The sequence below is a fragment of the Asterias rubens genome, chromosome 17 (genome assembly GCF_902459465.1).
Source record: "Asterias rubens chromosome 17, eAstRub1.3, whole genome shotgun sequence".
NCBI classification, from domain to species: domain Eukaryota; kingdom Metazoa; phylum Echinodermata; class Asteroidea; order Forcipulatida; family Asteriidae; genus Asterias; species Asterias rubens.
Window position 1 is genome coordinate 1,227,705 of NC_047078.1, and position 27,558 is coordinate 1,255,262.

General features: G+C 38.8%; 1 protein-coding gene and 1 long non-coding RNA gene across 2 annotated transcripts; both read left to right on the top strand.

Moving 5' to 3' along the window:
- The first annotated feature begins 4,309 nt into the window (after nt 1–4,309).
- LOC117301336 lies at nt 4,310–6,997 on the top strand. The gene is made up of 3 exons (XR_004520292.1): nt 4,310–4,397; nt 6,143–6,280; nt 6,890–6,997. It is a non-coding gene; the product is annotated as an uncharacterized LOC117301336 (long non-coding RNA).
- Nucleotides 6,998–17,981: 10,984 nt separating this feature from the next.
- On the top strand, nt 17,982–27,531 carry LOC117301687 (adhesion G protein-coupled receptor E1-like). The gene is made up of 13 exons (XM_033785715.1): nt 17,982–18,093; nt 18,817–19,128; nt 20,008–20,130; nt 20,541–20,666; nt 21,747–21,860; nt 23,152–23,268; nt 23,848–23,949; nt 24,461–24,589; nt 24,802–24,942; nt 26,011–26,051; nt 26,162–26,228; nt 26,536–26,592; nt 27,437–27,531. The coding sequence occupies exons 1-13, from the start codon at nt 17,982–17,984 to the stop codon at nt 27,529–27,531; spliced, it is 1,536 nt and encodes a 511-aa protein (XP_033641606.1).
- The last annotated feature ends 27 nt before the right edge of the window (nt 27,532–27,558 follow it).

Here is a 27,558-nt window from a genome sequence, read left to right on the forward strand (position 1 = left end):
GTCAACTGTTTGATGAAGTAACTTTTAAATTACCCAATCAATTCCATCCTGTGTATGTTTAACTGATATATTTTGTTTTTGTGCCTGGAGTGTCATCATTGACATATATAGTGCACTAGAAATGTTCAACATAGTCATTATTTATAGTTATATATTTAAAATTTGTTTAGTCTTAACACATACCTAACAGCAAAACGATGGTACATTGTATTGTATACAGAAATCAAAATAAAATGTTAAAAATTGTGACTTCAAATCGAAAGGCAATTAATATTCAGAGTAACACAAGGTTAACATGCCAACAAGGTGTTGTTGTTATAGAGTCAAACACTACTTAGGATAACTGTGTACAAAACAGGTTTATAAATAATTTGTCCATTATGTTTGTTTTGTTTTATTTTATTATATTTTTTTATTATGATTTTCGCAATCAGTCTACACACGTCCCCGTAATTTGAATTTACCAACTGTTGCAAGCCACGCTTTATATGCACGATTGTTATTTTGCTTGCAGCTATTAAACACTATTAACAGTCCCCACTGGGATACTTTTAAACGCTAGGTGGCAGCAGACTTACCAGGTAATTGTTTTTGTAGTTCTGAGCAAAGCCACATTTCCAACGACAATGGATTTGCATCGATGAAGGAGTTATTGTTACGAAAGCACAAGCATTTTTTAATTGTTGGTATTTAAGTGCTTCCACTGTAACCTTTCTTGTTGGATTTACCCGGTAAAGTCTGCTGCCACTTAGTGTTCCCAAAAGTGTACTGAGCATTTTGATCAAGTTGTAAAAAATATACACTTATTTTCATGTTGCTGAACTGTGATACATCTCAATATTGTTGACAAGTGGCTACGCTGGGGAGAGGGCAGCAAAGTTACAAAAAATTTCTATGCTCACCCAGTTTGGGCCAAAATTTAAATACCCTCTCAATCCATAAGTTGTTTACTGTTCATCAACATTGCCACTGTCGTAGTGCGGTTCAATGGGGATTTTACTTTCCTAAAATCGATTCAATAAAATCCTTGAAAAACAATAGGAAAATTGTTGAGGATGGTAATTTTGATGTACAGAAAAACATTTCAACCCCCCCTTACACGGCTGAAATTGAGTTTAGCCCAAAGCCATTGCACCACATTATCAGATAATGTTCGCGTTACCAGTCGGCCCGAGCCCATGACACCGCTGGTGTGAGTTCATAACTTTGGTTCATTGCTTTTACAGCAGAACAAAGTTCAATCAAAACTTGCTTTTAAAATTTCAGCTCGTCCCCTCTTGCCCCCTCCCATATTAACATGTATGGTGACGTCGTTATTGTTCAAACAAGATGTTATATTATGTTTTGTACGTTAAACACAATTATTTTTGAAATAAATAGTACTATAGTACTGGTCCAAACATTTGTCATTGTAAGTGACCCTTTTTGCCAGGCTTTAAGATTGCCTGATGGAAGGAGTTTTGACTGTAAATTGCATCTGGACATTTTGCCTAATAACCGTTTTTTTGGTAATTTAAAGTTGTACACTACAGACGCTCGGGTTTAGTGTGTCTTTCTGTAATGTGACATTTCCTATACTTTTAATTTCTATTTGTATCTATAAAATAATCAATGTAACCAAGATTGTGCAATGTTGATAACTAAAGGTAATCAATAAAAAGTTCAAAAAGCAAAACCTTAGTGTTCAGGAAATCAATCATTAAAATGAGTGAACCCTTTTGCTACTATTAATTATTAGGTTTTCAATATTACATTTAAATTCGAAGTTGATTTAGAAAAGTAAATCCAAAGCACAACTCTGGATTGTGGGAAAACTATGCTCATCAAAAGTCGGCGGAGTACTGTCTCTGTACGAACATAGTCATGATAGTCCACGTAGTACCCAATATCCTAAACATCTAACGCCAGATATAATGTGCCTTTAGCCTACGTCAACCCCTGTCCATAATCACCTTTCACCTACATCGTTGCGGTACCCGCTCCCAAAACATAGGATTCAAACTGCCTCTAGCTACCGGGCAATCTCGGTAGTCTAGTTGGTAAGACTCTGCTCTAGAGTTGCAAGGGTAGTGGTTCGAATCCCACCCGAGTAATATGCATGTGATATTTTGTTTAAAGGACTCGGGAAAGTGCTGAGTATACAGTACTAACACACATCCGTGTGTGGGTAAAAACCAAAATTAATATTCTTTATCCCTGATTCAAATTTAACATCTATTATACATTGCCTACACACTGCATGCTGCATACAGACGACCGATAGTGTAGCTGCTCATACATAAGAACGATAGTGTAGCTGCTAAACATTACTTTTGACCAATCAAAACACAAAATAATATGGAAAGCTTTGTCACTGCCCGTTTATCCAATGAAATCATTTCAGCCAATGAAACCGTTGGTTCTGTAAAACCGATACGTGTTTTTATTCTTGCGGATATGAGAGGCAGTGGACCAGTACACGTTTTCATAGAGGGCGGGCTCACCGTGCGATGTGCACACGGGGATGTATTGGTTCAATCGTCAACTCAAGGTTTATTATAAATTTATATCGATATAGAAAAAACTAGTAAAACACGAATAAAGGCTGCTCAAGTGTTTCTTTCGTTTGTCTAAAGGGACACTTTCCTTATATTGGGCGCTTCGGGCTTATAAAAAGTTGTTAAGATTGCCAACTTAAAGCAGAATATATTATGGTGAACACAAAAACGCCTCGAAACTGTGTTGTTTTCCTGTTGCTTTGTAAACTGCATACAGTCCGCCATCTGGCAGAACCAAATCTTTGACCCAAAATGCAAGACAACTCTCCCTAGCTAATTATGTTTGTGTGCCGTTTTTGTTTACATAATTAAAGCAAAAAGGATCCAGAAAAGGGAGTGTGACGAAATTCACCGTAGCGTATTCATCATAAGAAAATTAAATAACTTGTCACAGTCTTTAGGGAACTGCAAATTTGTTTTATTAGACTTTATTGTTCACGTGTCCAAGCAATTTACTAAGAGATTCGTGCCTTTGAGGTCGTGTGTCATTACTATGTGTGACCGTAGCTATAGACCACAAAGCGTACAAAACACCAGTAAGAACCGGTATAGTTTAGTCATGGAGCGTGACATTCTGTGAAAAATTTTCGTAAATGACGGAAGGAAATGACTGACAATTCCAACGGTGAGTAGGCATTCGTTTTGTCGGGTAAAATTAGAGCGCCACCAAGCGTCTGCTTAGGAGAAGTCAAGTTTAACGAGAGGAGTCGCTGTGCTATAGAATGGTCCCCTGTCTTCTTCGGATATAATAACTTCTTTAAGTGTAGGGCAAGTTCCTAAAGTTGGCCCTAAGAGCAGAAAAACTTACGTTTATCAGAAATTAGATTTGGGCGGTGTGGAAAATTATAGATTACCTTAGAAACCGATCTGGTTTTGTAACAGTGTGCAGTCAAATGATGAAAACATTGCATAGTTTCGTGTCAGTCCGGAAATAAGACTCTTATAAATTAAGTGGTTAAAATGAGTCCAAGGATATCTCGACCAGCAATGTTTTGGATTGTATCAATTTTGTGGGAAAACTTTGGCCGAGTTGCCCCAAATAGCATCACAATAATGAAATGAGGGAAAATCAGAGTTTTGTGTAACCAGTTTGTTTAGAGTTTGTGAAAAGGAAGAACACTTCTTATCCCTCCAGAGAACCCCCACACGTTTATTAACAGTCCTGTTTCTCAATGTGCACACTCCAAGATAAAGATTGATCTAGCAAGACACCTTAAAACGATCATCAGTACTTAAAATGATCAACATGGTATAAGCTTTTTTGAAGTATGGCGGACGCGATAGGAGTGTACCGTGGTTTGGGTGCATAATACACACAAATTATCCACAATTTAGTGTTGTAGCATTGTGTTCGGCATATCTCAAAACGGCTTGCTGTCAACGATCTCCACATGTATATTTCCCTCAATACAGTGAAGTTTGACTCTAGTCCCAAATAATATACTTTCATATTTGTGTGTGTATTATTGCACATGGCCTAGAGAATCCGGGTGACCAGGCATCCAAACATTGTGTGGTTTAATAAAGATAACCAATCATAACAAGATATAAAAATTTACCCTCAACAATGAAAGTTAATCCTGTAGTTATTGCCAAAGCAAATGATATGCCAGATGCTGATATGAACTATGTTTTGTATCACATAATGCAAAGTTTCCTCGGTAATATGAAAACCTTATCTTTCTTGGAGTGTTTTCTTTTTCCCCGGATACGAAGATTTTGGTAGAATTATAAAAGGGGGAGTGGGTTTCCTCAAGTATTCATATCACAGACGGAGAGCTAAGACTAGACATAAATCAGTAGATTAATCATTACATCGACTGGAAAGCAATTTGAGGATTGTCGAGTGGCACTCTAAAGGTAGGAAGCTTTCAAATTGTGTACAGGCCCTGAAGGATTAAAACCGAAAAGGCTTTAAATCATGTGGTCGTAATTTTCTTAAAGACAGTGGACACTATAGGTAATTGTCAAAGACTAGTCTTCACACTTGATGTATCTCAACATATGCATAAAATAACAAACCTGTTAAAATTTGAGCTCAAACGGTCGTCGAAGTTGCGAGATAATAATAAAGGAAAAAAACACCCATGTCACACGAAGTTGTGTGCGTTTAGATGGTTGATTTCGAGACCTCAAATTCTAAACTTGAGGTCTCGAAATAGCATTCGTGGAAAATTACTTCTTTCTCGAAAACTACGTCACTTCAGACTCGAGGGAGCTGTTTCTCACAATGATTTATATTATCAACCTCTCCCCATTACTCGTAATCAAGAAAGGTTTTATGATGATAATTGTTTTGAGTAATTACCAATATAGTGTCCACTGCCTTTAAAGGCACCTTCGGTAATTGTCAAAGACCAGTATTCTCATTTGGAGCATTCCAGCATCATCTGTGAAAAAAAAAATCTGTGAAATAGACCAAATTTGGTCATCGAATTTGCAAGAGAATAGCAAAAGAAGAACAAACTTGCTGCAATGTTGTTTTAAATTTGTGTTCTTTAAAATGCATATTAAAAGGATTTAGGCCTGAAATATTTTAATAATAATTTTGAGTGAGACATCACCTTTTTCTCAAAAACTACGTTTTAACTTACTTTCGAGGGAGCCATTTCTCACAATGTTTTCTACCATCAACAGCTCTCCATGGCTCGTTACCAATCAAGTTCTTATCGAAACCATTATTTTAAGTAGTTACCAATAGTGTTCAATGCCTTTAATCTGTAGCTAGTTAAATGTTTCTTGCTTTGTTCAAACTCTCAACAGGTTGCACTAAAAAAACTCGAAAGCCAGATAATCGGGCACAGTCTAACGCCTAAAAAAATTGCAAATAATACATGCATTTTTTTATATTATTATATTTATTCTTATATTTTAAGACAATTACCAGTTTTAAGACGTTAAACTTATGGAAATTCTTGATACAAATAAGAAAGTATAAAGACGTGAAAAAAATGTTTGAAATGAGTTTTTGTCGGAAATTTTTGGCAATAAGCGGTTAAAATAAAAACACAGCGTTGTTTTATCATGTCTTTCATTTTCGTTTTGATACCTTTTGTAGACCAAGTTTGTTGGTCATGACATAAAGGCCAACTCACTGTGATTGAAGATGCAAGTAAAATCACAGAGCAATGTTTTCAGGAGATTTGCGTCAATATGTTGTACATGCTAAAGACGTTTTTTTTTTCGTGAGATTGTTTTACTAATTTCTCTAAGCTACAGCACCTCGGCAGTTTTAGTTTTTAAGGGAAGGTAAACTCTTCCCTCGCCATCTTTAAACCTATTAAGTTCAATTTGAATCTGTGGACGTTTTGTTTTGTGTCCTATAAAAAGTACCCAAACCTTTTATTACAGAGATCTCAGTATTTGTGATAGAGCTAATTCGATTTCAATAACATAATAGTAACTACAACTCACCAGACACGTTTGCTAAATGCACGCACCAGTGCCCAGAAAAAAGAGGACCCCCTTCCCTAGCACTAAATCATTCATCAACACCCATTTGATCGTTTAGAACCTCCCGTAGACCCTTGTGCCCCCAAATTCCTTGTGTGGCAACCCAAGACTTGTTGTGATCCCTTTGTGTTATGTTTTCGATCCCCTTAAAGGTATAGTGAATGTGAATTTACCCAATGTTCTATTGACAGAGTGCAAAGCACACTGACCGTTGGGATGAAGTCTCTACTGCAAGGAGTCGTGTGTGTTTCACTTGTACTCGGCCTGTCAGTGCAGGGAGAATCGTTGGGGTAAGAGCAATTTGGAGTCGGTAACAGACCTGAAAAACACTGCGGTAATGTATTATTTTATACCATGCGTGAACGCAAATAAGGTAGAGCTTTTATTTTTAACATTATCATCCTGATCCCTATCTTTATCATATCTTCAAAATTCCCTGCCGAGTCCTGATGAGAATTACGCTTGCCGTAAGCGCAGATTTTACTGCTTCCGCAAGCGCCGATTCTTCGCTTACGGTAAAGCAGAGCCATGAAAGTGGGCCCTTGTGTATCTGATCAGCAGAGTGTGGGTTCGAGTCCTTGTCATGACACTTGTGTCGTTATGTGTCCCTATTAAAACCGTTGGTCATGTGTGTTGTGTAACGCATGTAAAAGAACCCGGTTTTTCGAAAAGAGAAGTGGTTCGCCACCCCCCACCCCTTGTACCTGTTTTGATTGGCGCCAAATTGCACCACATCAGCTTGTAATCATTAACTTCATAACTCAAAAACATAGTTCCACATACCCCGCAGGAAAATGTTGAAGCGCCTTGAGCGTTACTGGGTGACGGACATGTGCATCTATATAAGAAGCCACTAATTAAATTGAATGATATTTTTTTATTCTGGTTCTGTTTACCAGGGTGAATGAATGCAGTAAAGTTTACCATTACTTACGGACTCTGTCTATTACGAAGAACTATACCGAGTCGTATAGTTTGAAGTGCGGATGGTGGCAACGGTGCACAAGAACAAGGTTGGTTTACTTCCGGCTCAAAGTTCAAGAAATCAAACTTGAACGGTAGAGATTATTAGATCTATTCTGTATAACATCTTTTGAAAGATTTAGCCGAGGGTTTGCCGGAAAACCAAATTTACTAGCTCAAACATTCTGATCGGAGGAACTAGTCAGACACACTGGTGGCACATTTACCATACAAATATCTGTGGAAAAGACACCAGCTGGCTACGGACCTACGATGTGTAACGGTTCGAGGTCGACAGTCGTCAACCCAAATTAATTCAAGAAGAAAACCAATCTATGTCTGGTTATCACGTTTACGTTCAGTTACGTTTACGTTACTTTACGTTACGTTACGTTACGTTACGTTGCGTTAAGTTACGTTACGTTCAGTTAAGTTACGTTACGGTACGTTACTAGTATGAGATAGTGACGTCTCTGAGATTACTCAAATAGGGGACGTAACAGTTGTCTTTGTAGAGAGTGTTATCAGGATTTAGTTTGTGAGTGCCCAGACTTCTAATGGTAGGATTGTTTCTAAATCTCTGTCTGATTTATCACAGACTAGCATCGTATCCACTTTACTACACAAAATGGACCCCTGAGGAACGAACTGAATGTTGCGATGGATGGCGCAGAGACCGCTTTGGTAAATGCGCAATGGGTAAGTAAATTTTTCTTTTTCTTCTTCTGTTTTTTTTTTATGTCAATTTCTATCAAACAGAAAAAGAAAATGTTGTGATTAAATGTTCGTTTTTGTTCTAGCCATTTGCGATCCACCGTGTATCAACGGGGATTGCATCGCACCAGACACCTGCCAATGTCAGCCTGGATACACTGGTACAACATGCAACACAGGTATGTAATAACTTTTTTATTACTTGAAAAAACAACACGAACAGCAACAGCAACAACTGCAAAAACAAAATCCAACATTCACACTCTGATAATAAGTTGGTTTAGTTTAATGTGAACATGGGAGAGTTATTTCTCAAGAAGATGATCAGAGCATACTGATCGAAACGTCGAGTTGAAACCAACGGTTTTTTTCAGAACCACCCCAACTCATTACAGATAGTCATTACATGGTGTTACCGCAAACCTTTCTGTTATAGAGTTATTTTTATTACACACTGTACGCAAAATCTGACTTGACTATATATTTCTGGCAATAAAGCAAAGGTTGCTTCATAATGAACTGAATCACACTAGCTTACAAACGTGAAGAAACCTGTAAACAAGGGGGCTTGCTATGTGAACCAGAAACACTAGGGTTAACTCATAATCTTCCATGATAAGTGTTCTGGGTTCTTTAAAGTGCACTTCCAATCTTAGCCTAAACGAGACATGGCTTATGTCATCCGAAGGTCAACAAGTATATGGTAAAGTATTCAAGGACACAAATGCCACGACCAGGACTCGAACCCAAACTCTGATCAGAAACACAAGTCCTCTTCTGGTGCTCTTTTAGCCATGGCACGCCACGTGAAAAAAAAAGTAAAGCTATTACTCCATCTGACGTAACTGTTGACGTCATTAACGTAAATATATGTAGAAATAACGTGTATGAACATTTCCTCGCCATAGTATTATTAAACCGGGTCACATAATGATTTTTATCGCTATAATCTCGTATTGCTCTGTTATTTTTCTCTTTGATTATATTTCATTCCTTAAAGACATCGACGAATGTGATCTGCAGATCAGTATAGGTGTCTTCAACTCTGTTCTCAAGTGTGACCACATGTGCATCAATTCCATCGGTAGCTACCGATGCGAATGTGAATCGGGATACACTCTAGACACTGATCGACACACGTGCAAAGGTAAGAAGATAAACACACAACAGAGGACAACAGAGTCCACGGTTCGGGAAAGGTCCACATAAAAAAATGCGTGCAAAACCAATGGGAGACTTTGGGACGCTAGCTGGCAGCAGACTTACCAGGTAAGTCTCCCAAAAGTCTCCCATTGGAGCTGTTGCAAACAAAAGTTGGGCGAGTATCGCAAAAAGAGGGACATATAGGATGTCCACTGTTGCAGGCGTAAACAAGCTTGCGTCTGTGACGCGTCCGTTTCGAAAATACCCTTGCGTCTGGTTCATTACTTCCTGTGAAAGTATTATTGCGATTTGAATGTTGACGTCACAGGGCTATTTCGCAGCAAATCATTGTTTTGCACGAGTTGATAACAGCTCAACGAATCCAAATTATTGGAGCAAATTTGCAAACTTGTGACGTAAAAATTCGTATTCGCATTCGCAGATGAACCCGGCATTTAGGCCTACCTGAAAAAGTTTGTATTCGTCATTATGTACTCTTTAGTCTAATGTCATCATCACAATCATTTTGGTTGTGTCATTTTGTGACTAATATTGCTCCGTATGTTGCAAAGTGTAGTGCACATTTTAGGCAACGTTGATTTACACACTTATTATAATTTGTACAGTACAAAAGGCCAGCTCTGTAGAGAGCAGCAACAGCTAACGTGATTGTGATGAATCAATAGCACCCCTTGTAGTGGCCGCCACCTTTAATGTCAAACCATGAAAACAGATGCAGTGTGTATCCGCTGTGAACAAACTCTAAGCCAATGAAAGCTCTTCATTGAACTCAGTGAGGGGACTGTTTTGGGCTTGTGACGTCATAAAACATGGTATTTTATGAAGCTAAGTGTTATGTTGCACTACACTAAGTCTAACAATGTTACAAAATATTGTTTACAAAGAAGGTGGAAATTCCATTTTAACCATCATCGATAGGTTAAATGAAAAGGGCAAGTAAAACAGACCCCAGTGATGAAAAAGTGAACTTTTTGCACAACATCAGCAACCAAACCTTTCCATGTGTTTTCATGCTTACTTAGATACCGATGAATGCCTGGTGAGTCGCACCCATAACTGTAAGCAGAATTGTACCAACATTCCTGGAAGCTTCGAATGCAACTGTCATGGCGGTTACACCATCAACGGAGACAATGCAACGTGTAACGGTAAAGATATATTTATATTCACTACACAAACTGCGTAATATCAATCACACTACGTTTATTCAATGTTGCAGAAATCACAGTAATTCGAAAAGAAGAAAACAAGATAAATGCTGTAATAATTATAGTCAAGATGATAATATTTCTACTTTTCATAAAAGTAATGAGTAGAGTAGATGGCCTTAGCTTTCGATCCAAACCGGACCTTCTTCAAAGGCATAAAACAAATACAAACAAATACAAATCCATTTATAGAAAAAAAGAAGGGAAAAGAATTTAGGGAAGGATCCAGGAAAAGGCGGAAAAATTAAAGCCAATCAATGCTTCTATTTCAGAAAGAGTTGGTGGCTATGGACCAATAGGAGTAAAGTGGTGAGGACAAAGGATGTTCAAATGATACAAAAGCGAACTTTAAACATTGGCAAAATTTAGGCACAAGGAGAACACAACCAATTTTGTTCCCCCGGCCTTTGGACGGACAAACAAAAATGTCAAATTAATATGATTTAGGAAAGAGAACTCTTTTTATGAGAAAGATGGAATTTGACTGTGTGGCACACTATACAGACTTATTATGACCTAAAACAAATTTTCATTCTTTTTGTCGAAGGTGTGGGCGAATGTTCCATTGACATGGAATGTGACCAGTTTTGCATCATTACCAATGGTAGTTCTGAATGTGCCTGTGAGATGGGTTACCGCAACGACAGCAACAACTGCGATGGTATGGTTATTTTATTTTTAATAATAATTTCATTCATTACAAATTTAACATTTGAAATAAAATTACAACTCCTTATAACCACACATTGGATTTTTGTCATTTACACGTCATCAAATAGAATTCCAAAGACTTAAAACAATGTGTTACTATTATTATTTATTATTATTATTATTATTATTTATTCGACCAATACAAGGTACAACAAACAAGTTACAGTAGCACAAGACAGAACAATAACGGGGAAAAAAAACAATTATAAAAAAGCAAGAAGTAAGGAAAATAAATACAGAATTAAATAAAGGAATAAGTAATGTTAAATTAAATTAACTTAAATAAACTATTTGAAAAAGAAAACGAAAACAAAAGCAAAAAATAAACACAATAAGAGGGCGGCTGAGGGCGGAGCATGCAGGAGGAAAACAGAACCAAATGGGAACGACAACCAGAAGGGATAAAAAACAAAGACAAATCATGCGGGTCAGGGGTAACAAAAGTAAACCAAATTACTGTTGCTCGGAAGCATGCTGCCCCACGCATGTTACAGGAGAGCCTAACCTCATTGTTATTTTGCGATGAAACAATGGTATGTTTAGGATAATAAAAGTATCCACATAAATATCACTCTAAATTGTGTGGTATTCATTTTACGTCGTGAACTATATTACACAGTCCGCCATTTTGTAGAACTGGATGTTTTTGCTCCATGAATTTGCTTTTATTACCACGTGTACTTTCAGGGTTTTTAAAAACTTGTATTCCCGGCTTTTCTCTTCAATACCTGCAGATATAGACGAGTGTTCCTTAGGGGAACATGACTGCAGTCAGATTTGCATTAATGGTAATGGTACCTTCACATGTGACTGCTATGATGGATACGAGCTTGGGATGGACAACAAAACCTGCTTCGGTAAGATCTTTTGTTTCACTTAAATCAGAAGAATTTGAGAAAAGAGCTTAGTATTTGTATCATGGTTTAACGTGGTGGTGTGGCCGAATGGACTTGGTCAACGGACCTAATTAAACGCTCTGGGCCCAATTTCATATGAGCTGCTTATAAAGTCACCTGGAAGTGGTATGTTGTCAAATTAAAGCTTTTGTCACTAAAATATGTGTTTGCTGAGTGGAATATGAATGAACAGTTAACTAAGGTTTTAGAAAATTAGTTTCCATGTTATTTACAAATTTGAAAATAAGCCCGACCCGAGAGGGTGCTGTTCGTGACGTCATTCGAGGCACGATGAATCGCATGCAGTGCCAACACAAGATAGTGACGCTTGGCGCAAGCTAAAAACATGACCTCAAAGTTGAAACAATACCTGATTTCTTTTCACGTTAGGCAAATGCCCCTTTAAGTTCGTCTTTCCGGTACCTTCTTCGACTTTCCCACTAGCTAGAAAAAAAATGTTGGGATGGCGTCATGTTTTAGAAAATGTGTAGTGTATTCCGGATTCTCGAAGCACGACGGCTCGAGGTGTTTGCTGAACAGCGCTGAAAAAGACGTCGGACCGGACCACTTTGCAAACTGACCCCATCTTTAGCTGTGTTGCTGCATCCAGCAGCGATACACCTGGTCGACATTGCCGGGAAAATGCAAGAAAACAAACTTTTTCGAAACATAAAACTCACGACTAGGACTTGAATGTACTTGCACGTACGTGTGTTCGATGTTCGATCGAGGCAAAGTCTGCCTCGATTAACGTCACAAAAGGGGTAGGCGGAGTCACCTCCACACAACTTTTTTTTTAAACATAATATAAATCGTTAATTTTAATGTTCAGAAATATATACTCTGCTGTTTGAAGACAAAAAAATACATTTCCAGGTCACTTTAAAGACTCTGGACACCTTTGGTAATTGTCAAAGACCAGTGTTTTCACTTGGTGCACCTCAGCATAATTATGCTTAAAATTACAAACCTGTGAAAGTTTGAGCTCAGTTGGTCGTCGAAGTTGCGGGAGAATAATGGAAAGAAAAACGCCTTTGTCACACGATGTTGTGTGCATATAAAGATGTTCGAATTCGAAACCTCAGCTGAGGTCTCGAATTCAATTCAAATATTTTAGTGAGAAATTACATCTTTCTCAAAAACTACGATACTTCAGAAGCAGCCGTTTCTCACAATGTTTTATACTATTAACAGCTACCCATTCCTCATTATCAAGTAATTTCTATGTTCTATATTAGTGTTCGTTGCTTTTAAAGACAGTGGACACTTTTGGTAATTACTCAAAAGAATTATTGGCATAAAACCTTTCTTGGTGACGAGTAATGGGGAGAGGTTGATGGTATAAAACATTGTGAGAAACGGCTCCCTCTGAAGTGCCATTGTTTTCGAGAAAGAAGTAATTTTCCACGAATTTGAATTCGAGACCTCAGGTTTAGAACTTGAGGTCTCGAAATCAACCATCTAAACGCACACAACTTCGTGTGACAAGGGTTGTTTTTCTTTCATTATTACCTCGCAACTTTGATGACCAATTGAGCTCAAATTTTCACAGGTTTGTTATTTTATGCACATGTTGAGATACACAAACTGCGAAGGCTAGTCTTTGACAATTACCAATACTGCCACTGCCTTTAACGATGGCACAGTGTTGAAGATAACACGCAACTTGTAGAGAGCAATTATTATGAATTTTAGTTTTAACAATACTTTTTGTCCTACAAAAGATATCGATGAGTGCGCTCCTTCATCCATGAACTGTGATAAGATTCGAATTTGCAACGTGACGGATGAACACTCGGTCTGTTCTTACTTCAAAGGTCACATTATAAACACATCCACCGTCGAGCTTAATATAGGCACTAAAGGTAAGATTTAAGTTTCATGATGGTATCAAACATTCAAGCAGTTTCTTCTCGCAGTGGAACTAATTAGGGGCACATGAACTTGCAGTTCCCAATCACAATCAGGTATCAGGAATTATGAGATTACAAATTCTAAATCACAAGTACAGCTTTCACAAACCTGCGGATTTGGCAAGTTGTTATTGAATTTTTGTTGACTTATCTTTTGTTTTGATGGCAAAACATCTAGTTAAAAAAATAAACCGCTTCACTGAGTGGTTATTCTGGAAAAAGCTTTCCATGTTTACCTTTATAATAGGTTCACACTATAGTCACATTGTACAAACCTTACAAGCTTGTAAACGTCTGCAACTGTGGACCTCCTATTGGCCCTTTTTTGTTTATACTTATAACTTTTTTGCAACGGCTCCCATTGGTTTTGTTCAACTTTTTCAAACTGTGGAACTTTCCCGAACCATGGCCCCTATTTGTAAAGTTCCCTGGTTTAAATATAAATACCTACGTTCTGTGTACAAAAGGTAGCTCATACAGACCTATGGTAACCCCAAATTTGAACCTATTACCTATGGACCTAAACCAGGCTACATTACAAATGGTTTGGGCTACAATAATTAGGTTAACGATTGTGCTTCATTTTGGGTCGTGTTGGTTATCCCCTCTCAAACACCCCATGTCCGTGTCAGTGGGACACTTTTGATAGTTATTGGCAAGTAACATTTCGAAACTGAGAACATTGTTTTGAAGCTCATTAGTAAAGTGGCCTCTTGGATGGTCAAAATAAAAAAGAGATTTAACCGTTATTTAATGTTGTTTTTGTTTTCCCAAAATCCTGTTTTTATTCAAGACGATGTTGAAGTGCGACTCGTTGGCGGGCGATACGATTCCGAGGGCAGGGTGGAAGTCTTTTACGGTGGTCGTTGGACCACTGTGTGTGGCAGTTCTTGGGTCATGGATGATGCTAACGTAGTTTGCAAGCAACTGAACTACACCAAGGCAGCTTCTGTAACGCTTAGTGTAAGCTTTGACGAGGGAACTGGTCCTATACATTTGCACAATGTTCAGTGTGTGGGGAACGAGAGTGACATAAGAGATTGTCCTAACCGATGTGGACAAGCTGCCTGGGTTAACTGCACGTCAGGTTGGTGTTACTCACGTTTCGTTTTGATTTACCCCTACCCTGTGCGTTCTAGGTTCAAGCACTACCAATGCTGAAAGGGACCTACATTTTAAGAACAAATACATTTTGGTAGAGTTTCTTGCTTAAGGACACAGTTATATTGGTATATTTTTATTCACATTATCACATTGTGACCCGAAGGCCAAATTGCATGATAATTTACAATATAAAAACAACACAAATCATTGAAAAAAGGAACAAATTAAAAAGCTGCTCACAAGGAATATAAAGGCCCTATTTAGATAACTGGTAAAAAGTAAGCACGGGCAGTTTTATTAATAATCAAAATGCGAGTAATAATCTAGCACAGATTTGAGGTGGTGGCACTAATTAAAAAAAAAAAAAAAAAAGTTATTAAAAGCTGTTCACAGAGCAAAATATTCTACTTGTTCAGCAAGCTGATGAAATAGGGTATTGGGCTGTTTTTGAATCGTGATGTCCTGGTGCGTAAGTGTGAATAATGATGTGCATTACGCAGGTTGCGGGCGTGAGACTCCCGTCTGGTAGGAGGGAGAAGATCATATGTACGTTCTGACTTGGCAAGTCCTTCGGCCAAGCTGAGACAATGTTTCACCCTCCTATCAGCAAGAGACTCAAGCCCGCAAAGCTGCATAGCATCCGCATACGAAGTATAGCGCTGTGCCAAAATTGTTCTGCATGCACGTTTTTGCAGGTGCTCCAGAGTCTTCTCCTGGGCAGCAGTAATTGAGGAAGACCAAGTAACATCCGCATATTCAACAGCAGGCCTCACATAACTTTTATAAATTGTTATGAGTTCAACATCATTAAATCCAAACCTCTTAAGCAGTCGGAGCATATACAGTTTTTGATTGGCTTTCTTAGAAATTTCATTGATATTTTTATCCCATCGTAGGTCATTCTGTAGCCAGACTCCTAGGACCTTTGCCTCAGATACAAAGTTCAGAGGGACTCCCGCAATGCTCAACTCGGCATGTGGTGGGGGTTTAGTTTTGAAACATGTTTGGATGGCTTGACACTTGGAGGGATTCAGGCTGAGTTTGTTGGTGTTGGTCCATTCAGTAAATTCATCAAGAACTACTTGCAGCCCACTAGGCTGGAAGCAGGAACGATTTTCAGCAAATGTCAAGTCATCCACATATTTCCAGCACTTAATCTTTTCACCCAAATCATGAGCAGCGTCATTAATAACAACCTGGAAACCAATGGGGCCGAGTTTAGTTCCTTGCGGGAGAGCTCCACTGAGAACCTTGTACTCTGAGAGTGCTTGGTTGTATCGTACACATTGGGCGCGGTTGCTGACAAAGTCACACAACCAAGGGACGATGGATCTACGGACTCCCAAGCGGATAAATTTTTCAATGAGGATGGTATGATCAATCATATCGAACGCCTTGGAAAAATCCGTCAGAACCACCGTCCCAATGTTGTCAACCTTGTCGGCACTTTGATGGAGTGAATGAAGGAGACTAACTAAATAATGGGAGGTCGAAATGCCTTTGACATTGCCAAATTGCTGTGGGTCAATTTTGTCTTGAATATCATCCAAAACCCAGTTTGTTACAAAACCCTCCCCAATCTTTGCAAAGCAGTCAGTCAAAGAAACTGGCCTGAGTTACCATGACCGGGACCTAAATTCAAACTCTGCTGATCAGAAACCACCAAAGTCCGTTGCTTTTACCCGCTAGGACACGACCCACACCACTATTATAGTCAATTTCAGCTAATTTTGTCAATGGATCACGTCGGATTAAAACCATTGATGGACACTTTCTGAACAGAACAAAAATTAAGAGTTGACTGAGATTTACAAGAAACTTACAGGGTTTACAGAAGGTAATGGTGAAAGACTTCTCTTAAAATATTATTCCATGAAATGCTTTACTTTTTGAGAAAACATTAAAACAACTATCAATTTCGACATCGAGAATAACGGATTTATTTTAAACACTTCTCATGACACGGCGAAACGTGCGGAAACAAGGGTGGGTTTTCCCGTTATTTTCTCCCGACTCCGATGACCGATTGAGCGCAAATTTTCACTGGTTTATTATTTTATAGGTAAGTTGTGATACACGAAGTGCGTTCGAATAGCTTTGATTCATTCCAGGGGTAGATAGATAGATAGATAGATAAATAGATAGATAGATAAAAGGTTTATTGACAATAGCCATCACAGCATAAAAACTGAATTGCAACTATGATACAATATTTTAAAAAGATTAAAAGGACATCATTAAGAGAACAACAATTTATATAAAATTCACGAGCAAAAAGGTAGAATACAATGATCCACACAAACATGCCTCGCAATTGCGTGGTTTTCCTTTTACCTCGTCGACTTACTTGGTCGGCCATTCATGTGAGTCAAATTGTTGACTCCCATAAACGGCCGACCGTGTTAGTTCGCAAAGTAAAAGGAAGACCACGCAATTACGAGGCAAATTTGTGTGGATCATTGTATTCTACTTTTAAAACATCTTTCCAATCATATGCATTTTACAACAAACGGTTACCAGGTGCGTTTTAAAGACCAACCTGTCCGATCCGAAGGCAACGTGTTCCTTTAAAACACAAGGCAAAAACTGAAGAAAAAAGATAACTGAATAATGAAATCAAAACAATAACCACCAAGTCTATAACGCCATTCCCAAAAACACACATCGCTACATCCAACCTCTATATCACTGACCAATGAACACCACCCACGGAAACAAAATAAAAATCACACGTAAATTAAGAAACTCACAATAAAAAGTTATACAACCAAAGCGGGACGAATGCTAAATAGAGCTTGAAAAAATACCGTAACAAGATGTGCATTTGAAAATAAAACCCATTACATTGTACAACGTTTAACTTGCAGCTGGGAACTTCGTCTTTCACGTATCGTTTATTTAAAAATGTATAATTAATTTTGATATTTTATTTTGCATTTGTTGTTCTTATTTTGTGCTGATGTGTTGATATGCGTTTAGGAAAACTTTGCTTCATGGTGTTATTTGTTATTCCACTGACCAACCTTTTATTCGATAGCTTGATTCCGGCAAAGCGCTGAAGTGCAGCATCAATGCAATTTATTATTGAGATGATTATAAAACAATAGAATGACATTATATTTTTTTTTAGAGATTCGCCTCAGTACTAGTTCATACTACGGTAGATTAGAGGTATTTTACAACGGAGAGTGGGGTACTGTGTGCAACGACGGCTGGAGCACTACCGATGCAACAGTTGCATGCAATCAACTCAACTATCCCGGCTCATCCTCGTACTACAGTTATCCTGCTTTTGGTGCCGGGAGTGGGCCGATACACATGACTTACTTGAGTTGCGGTGGGGGTGAGACCAGGTTGGAGTACTGCTTACACATGCATAACTATAAACCATGCACCCACAGCCAAGATGTGTCAGTTTACTGCAGACAGGGTAAGAACAATAGATGTTAAATTTACATCGGGGATTAAGAAAACTCATTTTGATTTTTACCCTCACACCGATGTGTGTTAGCGCAGTATACTCAGCACTTTCCCCGAGTCCTGTACAAAAAAAATACAGGAGGTTCCCTAAAAAGTTTAAAGGTAAACGTTGCCTAGGCGCTTTGTGCCATAACAAGCGTGTAATGAATTAACATTGGGTGCGTTCGATTAGCTTCCCTGTGTCGACCCCGCGGTGCTCACTAATGCTCGGGGGAGCCCCTGACAAGAGCTAAACGAACGATCACTCACCGCTCTCGTAGTGACGTCATGCACCTCGGGCCAGGCTCAAGTGACCCAATCCACAAGCAGGGCACTTGGGGCTGACCCGGGTGAGCCCCTGGAATGATGTCAGAGCTATTCGAACGTACCGGGGGCAGACCGGGGTCGACTCAGGGAAGCTAATCGAACGCACCCTATATTAGAGTGGTTCTCCTTGGTTTTTCGACGTACCATATTGGGCGTTTTGGGCTATATATAATAGCCCAAAACACCCACCTTCTATATAAACGTACCAATATATTAATACAAAATTTCACCGTCGTGAGTTTGTTCTGCGACAGTACATTCAAGCATCCAATATTTGTATCATTAAAATTTGCAAGTATTTTAAAGATTGCGAACCACTATGAAATATTTCCCAATCTGTTTACATTCATCCGGGTGAACTATACAGGAACTACGGATATTCGACTTTTTGGAGGAACGTCATCATCGGGGACTGTGGAAGTTCTTTACGGTGGCGTATGGAGCACCGTGTGTGGGAATAACTGGGACATCAACGACGCTCACGCAGCTTGCAGGCAACTCCACTTTGAAAGGGCAGAAAGCATATTCTCCAATGGTACGTTTAGAGGTTCAGAACCCGGAGCTTATGAATTGAGCAATTTCAGGTGTGGAGGCAGTGAGAAAAGATTACTGGATTGTCCTACCACGACGAGCACCGTCTGTCAGCATAGCCACGATGCTGGAGTCAAATGTGAAATCGGTAAGTCTAAGATTAAAATTAATTTAGTCACAATTTCAACTTCATGCAGCCTAACTTGACCACCCTGACTTGTTCTATAAAAGATGTCTACCTTGTTTTTGTTTATATTTTAAATCTAAATATCAAGGTCAAATTGGAAACTGAGTGGGTTAGGAATTAACGGTTGAACGAATACAAATTTACCAGAGCGAGACTTGAACATGCAACCTCCAAGTTAACATGCCGGCGCTCTACCAACTGAGCTATACAGCCCCATGTTTGCGGTCTCCCTATATTGTCAACATCTTTGCTTGGGTGCCAGTCAGAAACCACATAACTATTAGCTGCCGTAAAGCCACGGATCAAACCCAAGTTTATGATATAACCTGGGAAGCGGCAGCAACGTTTGAGGAGTTGATACTTTTTATTCCAAATATAAAGAAGTTACTCACAAGGGAAGCTGATATTGACTAGGTTAATTTTAAGTTTAAAGTAAAATGCCGTTTTAACGAGCACACAAAACGTGATACAGAAGAGTAAGTACATGTAAGTTTGAACTGTCATTGTGCTTCTTCGACCATGTCTACTGCAGGTAAATGGTGCGCTTGTATTGCATATATACGATCTTGCTCATAAAATAAGTGACTTTAATACGAAGTAGTGAATGTTCGGGTGCAGCCATGTATAATATCATCTCTTTTAAGGGAGTGTTGCTCTGAAAAGAGCCGAGTGTCTCGACTTTTTGATCAGTACTTTGCTTGTATGCAGGAGAATGCTCGTCTTCAGGATCTTGCTGATTACGTGAATGGGCGTCGGCTTTTCTGGCTGTTGTGTTGGACACTTAAAAACAATAATCTCAATTCATTTACCTTATTTTATTAAATTAATTTTGTTTTAAAGACAAACCACCCAACTTCAATTGTAGTGAGCTTCAGGTGTGCAGCCAGACAGGCCGAAAACTGATCTGTGCCTGCGTGGAAGATGAAGAACATGAACTGACCAATATGACCGGCTCTACAGAAGGTAACACATTAAAGAAAAAATCACAAAATTAATATCTTGTCGAGAATTGAAATGATTTGTTCATTCTAAACTCTCACCGATTGTAAATCTTACAAAGTAAGCTATAGGCCTACACTGCAAAAAATCCAGAGTTATTTGTTTATGTTGTAGTGTAGAACCTTTTAGTGTTTTTAACTGCTAAAAGATACCAGAAAGTCTCCATTGAACACCCACGTTTTTGCAGAGTACGGCGTCAAAGCTTAGAAAATCTCAATGAGGATTTTTGGCCCACATTAAAGTCATTCTTTTTATCAATTCTGTTAAGTTGTTAGTTAATTTGTTAATTTATTTTATTATAGTTTTTTTAATGAAAAAAAGGCCTTTGTTTTAACAATGTCTAATCATTATTGTACCACGTTTTTTCCTCTAAGGACCTTGTAGAAACGACGACCCTACGAATCCGACTAAGATCCATCTCTGTCGAAACCGTACCGGAGACTTTAGCTGTGGGTGCGTGGAAGGGTTTCAGCTAACTATCGAAAACATCTTCTGTCAAAGTGAGTTGCGTTCATATACTTGTAAAGTATTTGATAACATTTAGATATTGAACAACAGCGAGTAGAAATCTTGTTAATTTGTAGTTGTCTTTCTTCCACTCAAAACAATTATTAGCATAAAACCTTACTTGGTAATGAGTGTTGGGGAGAGGTTGAGAGTATAAAACGTTGCGAGAAACGCCTCCCTCTGAAGTGACGTAGTTTTCGAGAAAGAAGTAATTTTCCACAAATTTGATTTCGAGACCTCAAGTTTAGAATTTGAGGTCTCGAAATCAAGCATCTAAAAGCACACAACTTCGTGTGACAATGGTGTTTTTTCCTTCATAGTTATCTCGCAACTTCGACGACCAATTGAGCTCAAATTTTCACAGGTTTATTATGTTATGCATATGTTGAGATACACCGAATGAGAAGACTGGTCTCTAAAAATTACCAATGTCTACTGTCTCTAGGGCAGAGTTTTCCTTAGGTAATATATAACTCCACAAGTTCATGATTATAAAAAGAGCACTGAAAGGGTCAGTAATAAAACCAAATAGCAAGGCTTCATGCATGAAGCCTTTTATTTGTGAGTTTTTTTCCTTTCATTTGTTTTTTTTGCAACTTTGATGACCAACATAAAGCCCAATTTTCACAGGTTTGTTTATGCCTAGCCTATGATGGGATACCCCAATTCAGTAATGATGATACTGGTGTTTGACAATAACCAAAAGTATACTCTGCATAAAAAACGGAAATTGAAAGTAACGCCCGTTTCAGATAAGAGCTCCGTCCAGAGTCGCGCCAAACCAAATTCTGAATTAATTTCATGAAAATTTGGGCGCGCTACTAGACGTCGAAAGATCGACTGTTGCAGTCGTCCGGAACGACTCTGGAGTATCTTGGTTTCAGACGTCGATCTTGTCATGAGATGAACCTGATGTAAAAATGTTAAGTTCACCTGTCTGAAACCAACTTTGATTGGGTCGAACTATAGATCAATCGCTCCCAAATGTCTGAAACGGGTGTAAGATTTATAATAGATGTAAATAAAGATATATAAAGGGTGTACAATTGTCCATTTTTATTTTGTATTTACAGGTGAAACCACGCATGACTGTAATACTATGCAGTCATGTAGGAACACTAAGGGTGGATATGACTGCCCCTGTATAGAGGGATACACGAGAAATAACGAGACTGGAGAATGTGATGGTAAGAGGGACGGGGGGGGGGGGGGGTTACGATATGAACATACAGTCCTATGTCCTGTATGTCCTAAATGGTAGCCTGTGTGAGTTCATGAGTATTGATGTTCAGCACGCAACGTCGTTAATTTGCATTATCTTCAGTAAAAATTTAAAGACGCAAATTTATAAAACCTGTTTATTTTCAACGGTTTGGTACTGTGGTTACCACAATATTATAAGGATTAATTTGATATAGCTTTTAGAGGAATGCTTGGAAATCATGGGAATTCCCACCTGAGATCATTTTGCAATGTTGTGAGTTTTATCAACACTGAAGTGCCCGTGACCCATTGAAATAAAGTTTGTCCCCTAAACATTTGAATGAGTCTCTCTGAAAGCTCTTCGTGGAACGAATGAGGTCAAGTTGGCCTCCAAACTGAATTCCAATGGAGGCAATTGAATTCCTAAATCAGACAATTGGAAATCCACTAAGACTCCAAACCAGACTTCTATATTGTATTGCAACGTGGAACTATTGGGACGCTAGGTGGCAGTAGACTTACTCTCTGAATGTAAAAGAGTTAAACAAATACTCGTTTTGTCCGCCAACCACTCTTGCAATTAGCCATAATGGCGGACAACTCTTTCTAGTGTAAAAGACGGGTACTTTCAACTCGATTTAGAGTGAAGTTCGTTCATGTTTCACGCAAATAGAGTGATTCAGATTGACTTTCACTCTCAAAAGAGCGAACATGACACCCGGACAAGAGAGTGAAATTTTCACTCTTTTACATTAGGAGAGAAAACCCATCTTTTCAATGGTTTCCATCAGTGCCAATGAGATTACAATAATTTTTTTTCTCATAGTCTAATGATATTGGTTTCTTCTAAATAGTCTGATATATTGTATTTTTAGTGTACCTTTTGTTTTATTATTGTATATTTCTAGCTTTTATTTTCCCGTTTGCTTTCTTATCATTTACATTTGTTTTTTGTGAAGCGCTTAGAAACTTATTTTTAGTATAAAGCGCTATATAAATGAAATCATTATTATTATTATTAAGTCCATTACTGTTCTCAGTAATATGCGCATGCTCAAAACTACATAAACAATGGAAGTTTTACATAAGTCTGCTGCCATTTAGCATTCTATGCCTCCCATTTCCCATATATGCAAGGAAGATCATATAGCCTGAACATGACGTCACACTTCGAGGCTCGTGAATTACGCCAGAGAGTGGCCTCAAGCTTAGGTCATTCCTCGATAATCACATTGGCACATAAGATCCATTACTTTCAACCCGTCATAATTTCAGATATTGACGAGTGTTCAACCGACTATATGAACTGCCCGGAAGCCCAAATTTGTAACACCTTCAACAAAACTATCTTCTGTGAATGTCTGGAGGGTAACGCAACTGACTGTGATCTGGGTAAGATATTCCATCAAATGTTAAGATAATAAAGTTATCATTTTGGATAGTTAGATATCCCAGTCGAAGTATTAGTAAATGTACAAAGATGACCAGAGAAGAAGCATATAACGGTTCTCATAGAGTAGTGTTTCGTGTCTCAAAGCACTGTTTAAGATGCTTTTAAGACATGACAGGTAATAATAATATGCGAACTTTATGATTATGAGACCCATTTAAATAGTGGTTTTAGATGGTTATGCGGAGCAACCTGCAGACAACCATTGCACAAGAAATCACTGCGTCAAATCCTCTCCCGAACGACAATTGCTATTGTGTCTTTGCCTTACACAACACACGGCACCAACAGATTTACGTCCCATCCGAAGTCCGACTCAATTATAATACCTCGTCCCTTTGGACCTGACCTCACACCTAAACGGTGCTGATCAGAATCATCTGAACTTTGTTCTGGTCAGTCACGGTTTTCACCGGTCGGCTATAGCACGATCTTGAAAACATCTGTCTTGATAGATCACCCTCCAAAGATTAAAAATGTAGCATAATGGTAAATAAAGTGTTGCTTGTGACGTCATACAGACAACTGTACCAATATCTGTGCTGGAGTGGAGGTGTGCACCAATGACGCCTGTTCCTGTCACCAAGGATATTTCCTCAACACCGAAAACATGCCTTGCGAAGGTAAATATGATATGTTAAAACCTCAACCATGCATTTCCAGGCTTCCCACAATCATCGATTTACTCTACAGCAACATCTGTAGTTTCTGAAAAAACTTACTTTTCTTGTTTTTGAGATCTGACAATTAAAAGTGCGTGGTTTAATAGTGGGTTAATAATATATTATCGGCTAAAGGTAAAACCAACGGTGACGTTCATATTTTGTTATGGATGTAATATACCAATTTCATTATTCGCCATCGCTGAGGGTCAACCAATGGAAACGTGCGTATCTCATTGTCTTCCTTGACCTCAGTGAGGGCGCACTTTGGGCATGTGACGTCATACACATGGGGTCTATAGATGTATTGCTCATGACGTCATTGACCACCATCTTTGATGTAGAACAATGAACACGTTTGTAATGATTGTCTTTCACATGCGCATTTCATCAAAGATTTAGGCCAATGGAAAGGTCTAAGAAGGCAATTATATTGTGTTATTATTTTTCTTTCTTTTTCATCAACGATCAGGCGGTGGCTGTGGTGAGATGATCCATGAGTGCACTGACATGGAGACTTGTAACAACACGATTGGAGGCTACGAGTGCCCATGCATGAATGGCTTCCTCAGAGGTCAAGGGGTCAACGCAACATGTGACGGTAATTTGTTTCAAGCTAAGCAGTTATCTGTGCAACAGTTGCCTCCATGAGGCTCGATCTCCTACCAGTTTCTGGCTTGAATGGATTGGAATGAATTACAGTCTAAAACTTTCAGAGAGCACATGACTTTTAATCACACTTTTGCCTTTTCTTGAACATTTACTCTGCCTTTAATGGCTATAAATTTATATCCAAATTGAACTACTCTGCAGATATTGATGAATGCATGGAGGAAACCGATGGTTGCGATCATCTCTGTATGAACACTGTAGGTGGATATTCTTGCGCCTGTGTGGCGGGTTTTACGTTACTAGAGGACCGTCATACTTGCGTCATGCCAATGTCCCTACAAGGTAAATAAGTAATAATAATCGATTTTTTATATAGCACTTCATAACAGCCCGAAGGACGTATGAAAGTTGTTTTCTACATCATTAAACCTCTGGTCACCGGACCAATAATTTAATTCCTCAAACCATCTCAGCTCCCTGGGGAGTATACAACTGGTGCTGAGAGTTTGCCGCGCCCCAAGCTAATCATTCACAAAATAAACCATCTCTGCCCTCATAGGTACCCGTTATACCCCTGTGTGGAGAGAAGCAATGATTCTGCGTCTTGCTTAAGGGCACAAGTGGCACGACTGTGATTCGAACCCACATCCCGATGACTTCACCAAAACTTGAGTCCGATGTTCTTATTATCCGTTCGGCCACAACACCCCCCACATAAAAAATGTGTATATCTCCCTTTGGATAGTTCCTATTTCACCAGTTAAATTATGTTTAATATTTCTTTATAATAGTTGGAATAACAAGTGCACCATTTCTCTCCCTCTTGTATTCTGTTCTTTTAAAGCGCGTCCATAGAGTCATGAAATAACTGCGTTGTGTTATGCGCTCTATAAAAACGTTTATGTAATGTTAGTATTTATTTATTTTTTTAAACTACTCTACATTTTGTGCGACTTAAAGGCAGTGGACACTATTGGTTATTACTCGAGAGGTCGATATTAAAAAACATTGTGAGAAACAGCTCCCTCTGAAGTGACGTAGTTTTGAAGAAAGAAGTAATTTTCCACGAATTTGATTTCAAGACCTCAGATTTAGAATTTGAGGTCTCGAAATCAAGCATCTGAAAGCACAGAAATTCGTGTGACCATGGTGCGACAAGGGTGTTTTTTCCTTTCATAGATGCCTGTAACTTCGACGACCGATTGAGCTCAAGTTCTCAGGTTTGTTATTTTATGCATATGTTGAGATACACCAACTGTGAAAACTAGTCTTTGACAATTACCAATAGTGTCCAGTGTCTTTAAGCTTTTTACTGTAACTTGTTTTTAACTTGCCACTTTGTATAAAGTTGAGATGGGAGTGGTCAAACAAAGTTTTAAAACGTATTACCTCTCGATTTTTCTGTTACAGAAGCATACATGGCAGTCAAAGAAGGTGGCACTACCAAAAGGGTATGTAACATTATTATTTGACCTGGAAATTAATATCCATCTATTATATTATGTATTTAAATCCTTCATTAATTCGTTAATTTCGTTCCTCTTTTTTTGTCGGTGAGAAGAGTTCAATTGGTGGATGGTTCTTCCCACTTGGTATGATCGTGGCGTGTGCTCTCGTTGCTGCTGTAGGTGAGTAAATACAAAAACAGTTTTATACAACCACTACTTAAATTCCAGACGAGCTGAGTGTACTGCTCGAAAAGTCAAGACTGACAACGGCCTTTCTTCAGAGCCATATTACACTTATTCCATAAGAGATTTTACACAAAGAGTGTAGGCCTAGTGACAAGTTTAATATTAACAATTAGTAATTCAGACGTTTTGAATTAGGCCCTACGTCTCTTCAAAAATTTATTTTTAAAGTTTGTGCACAAAATCCTCCCAGCCTTACTGCACATCCACAACTAATTTGTCTTTTTTAATCTTGTCATTTAAGTGATTGGTAGAAAAAAGTCTGAGAGGTTCCGTGATGGCACAGACAGAATGATGTCGGGTGAGTGAAACAAAAACACATTGAAAGGCATATGACCGCCACTTTTTGGGTTGGCACATTAACTTAGTTTTAAGGATACTGTCGTTATGTATTTGGGAGAGGAAGGGTGCCAATCGTTCGAAAAGTACATGTACCACGATTTGTTGTTACTGCCTAAAACAAAAACGCTTGTGCCATAATTCGCCTAGACTTGATTCAAGTCACGTTCTCGTGCGGAAGGTGTCACATTCACACATGCATACATACAGGACTAGCGCCCTCTAGAGCAGCTCTAGAGTCCAACCCCTACTCATGTACCCTTTCCATCATGATGGCAGCCAAGTGTTAACGTGATTAAAACTACCAAAGTTCATGATACAAGCTGAGTCCCTCTCTCTCTCTAAACGCCAGCAGGAGGCATTACAGAAGGTCCCTAAGCATACCCGCCGCCGTCAAAATGTAGCTATTGCAGTCCCGCGTGAAACAATAGTTTTCTGAGATTGGCACGGAATAGGAGACTTTCCAACGCTAGGTGGCAGCAGACATACCGGGTAAATTTCCATTGTTTACGTAGTTCTGAACATGCGCATAATTCTGAGAACAATGGATTTACCCGGTAAGTCTGCTGCCCTCTATCGTCCCAGAAAGTCTCCCATTGAGACTATGAGTCAAGTCTATAATTTGCCCAAAGTGCGTCACAATGTTAGCTCCACATTATCAAGCTGTTACGTAAAATATGTTTCCCCTTTAAATCACTCAGTTCGGTCGTTTAGTTGCAATGTATTTTTTAATAAACCTAAATGAGAAGAAAAAAATGAAATAGGCAGTACTTTTAAAAAGTGTTTCTGTTGGTTGTTGATTGCAGCCGCGGATTGTAGTTCCGGCCGCCACGGCAGTCAGTTCTCCCCCGTAAAACCACGCTCTAACACGGCAGACGGCATGGGAGACACGCCCGTCTAAACGAGATTCAATTCGCCTTCCTGGTTC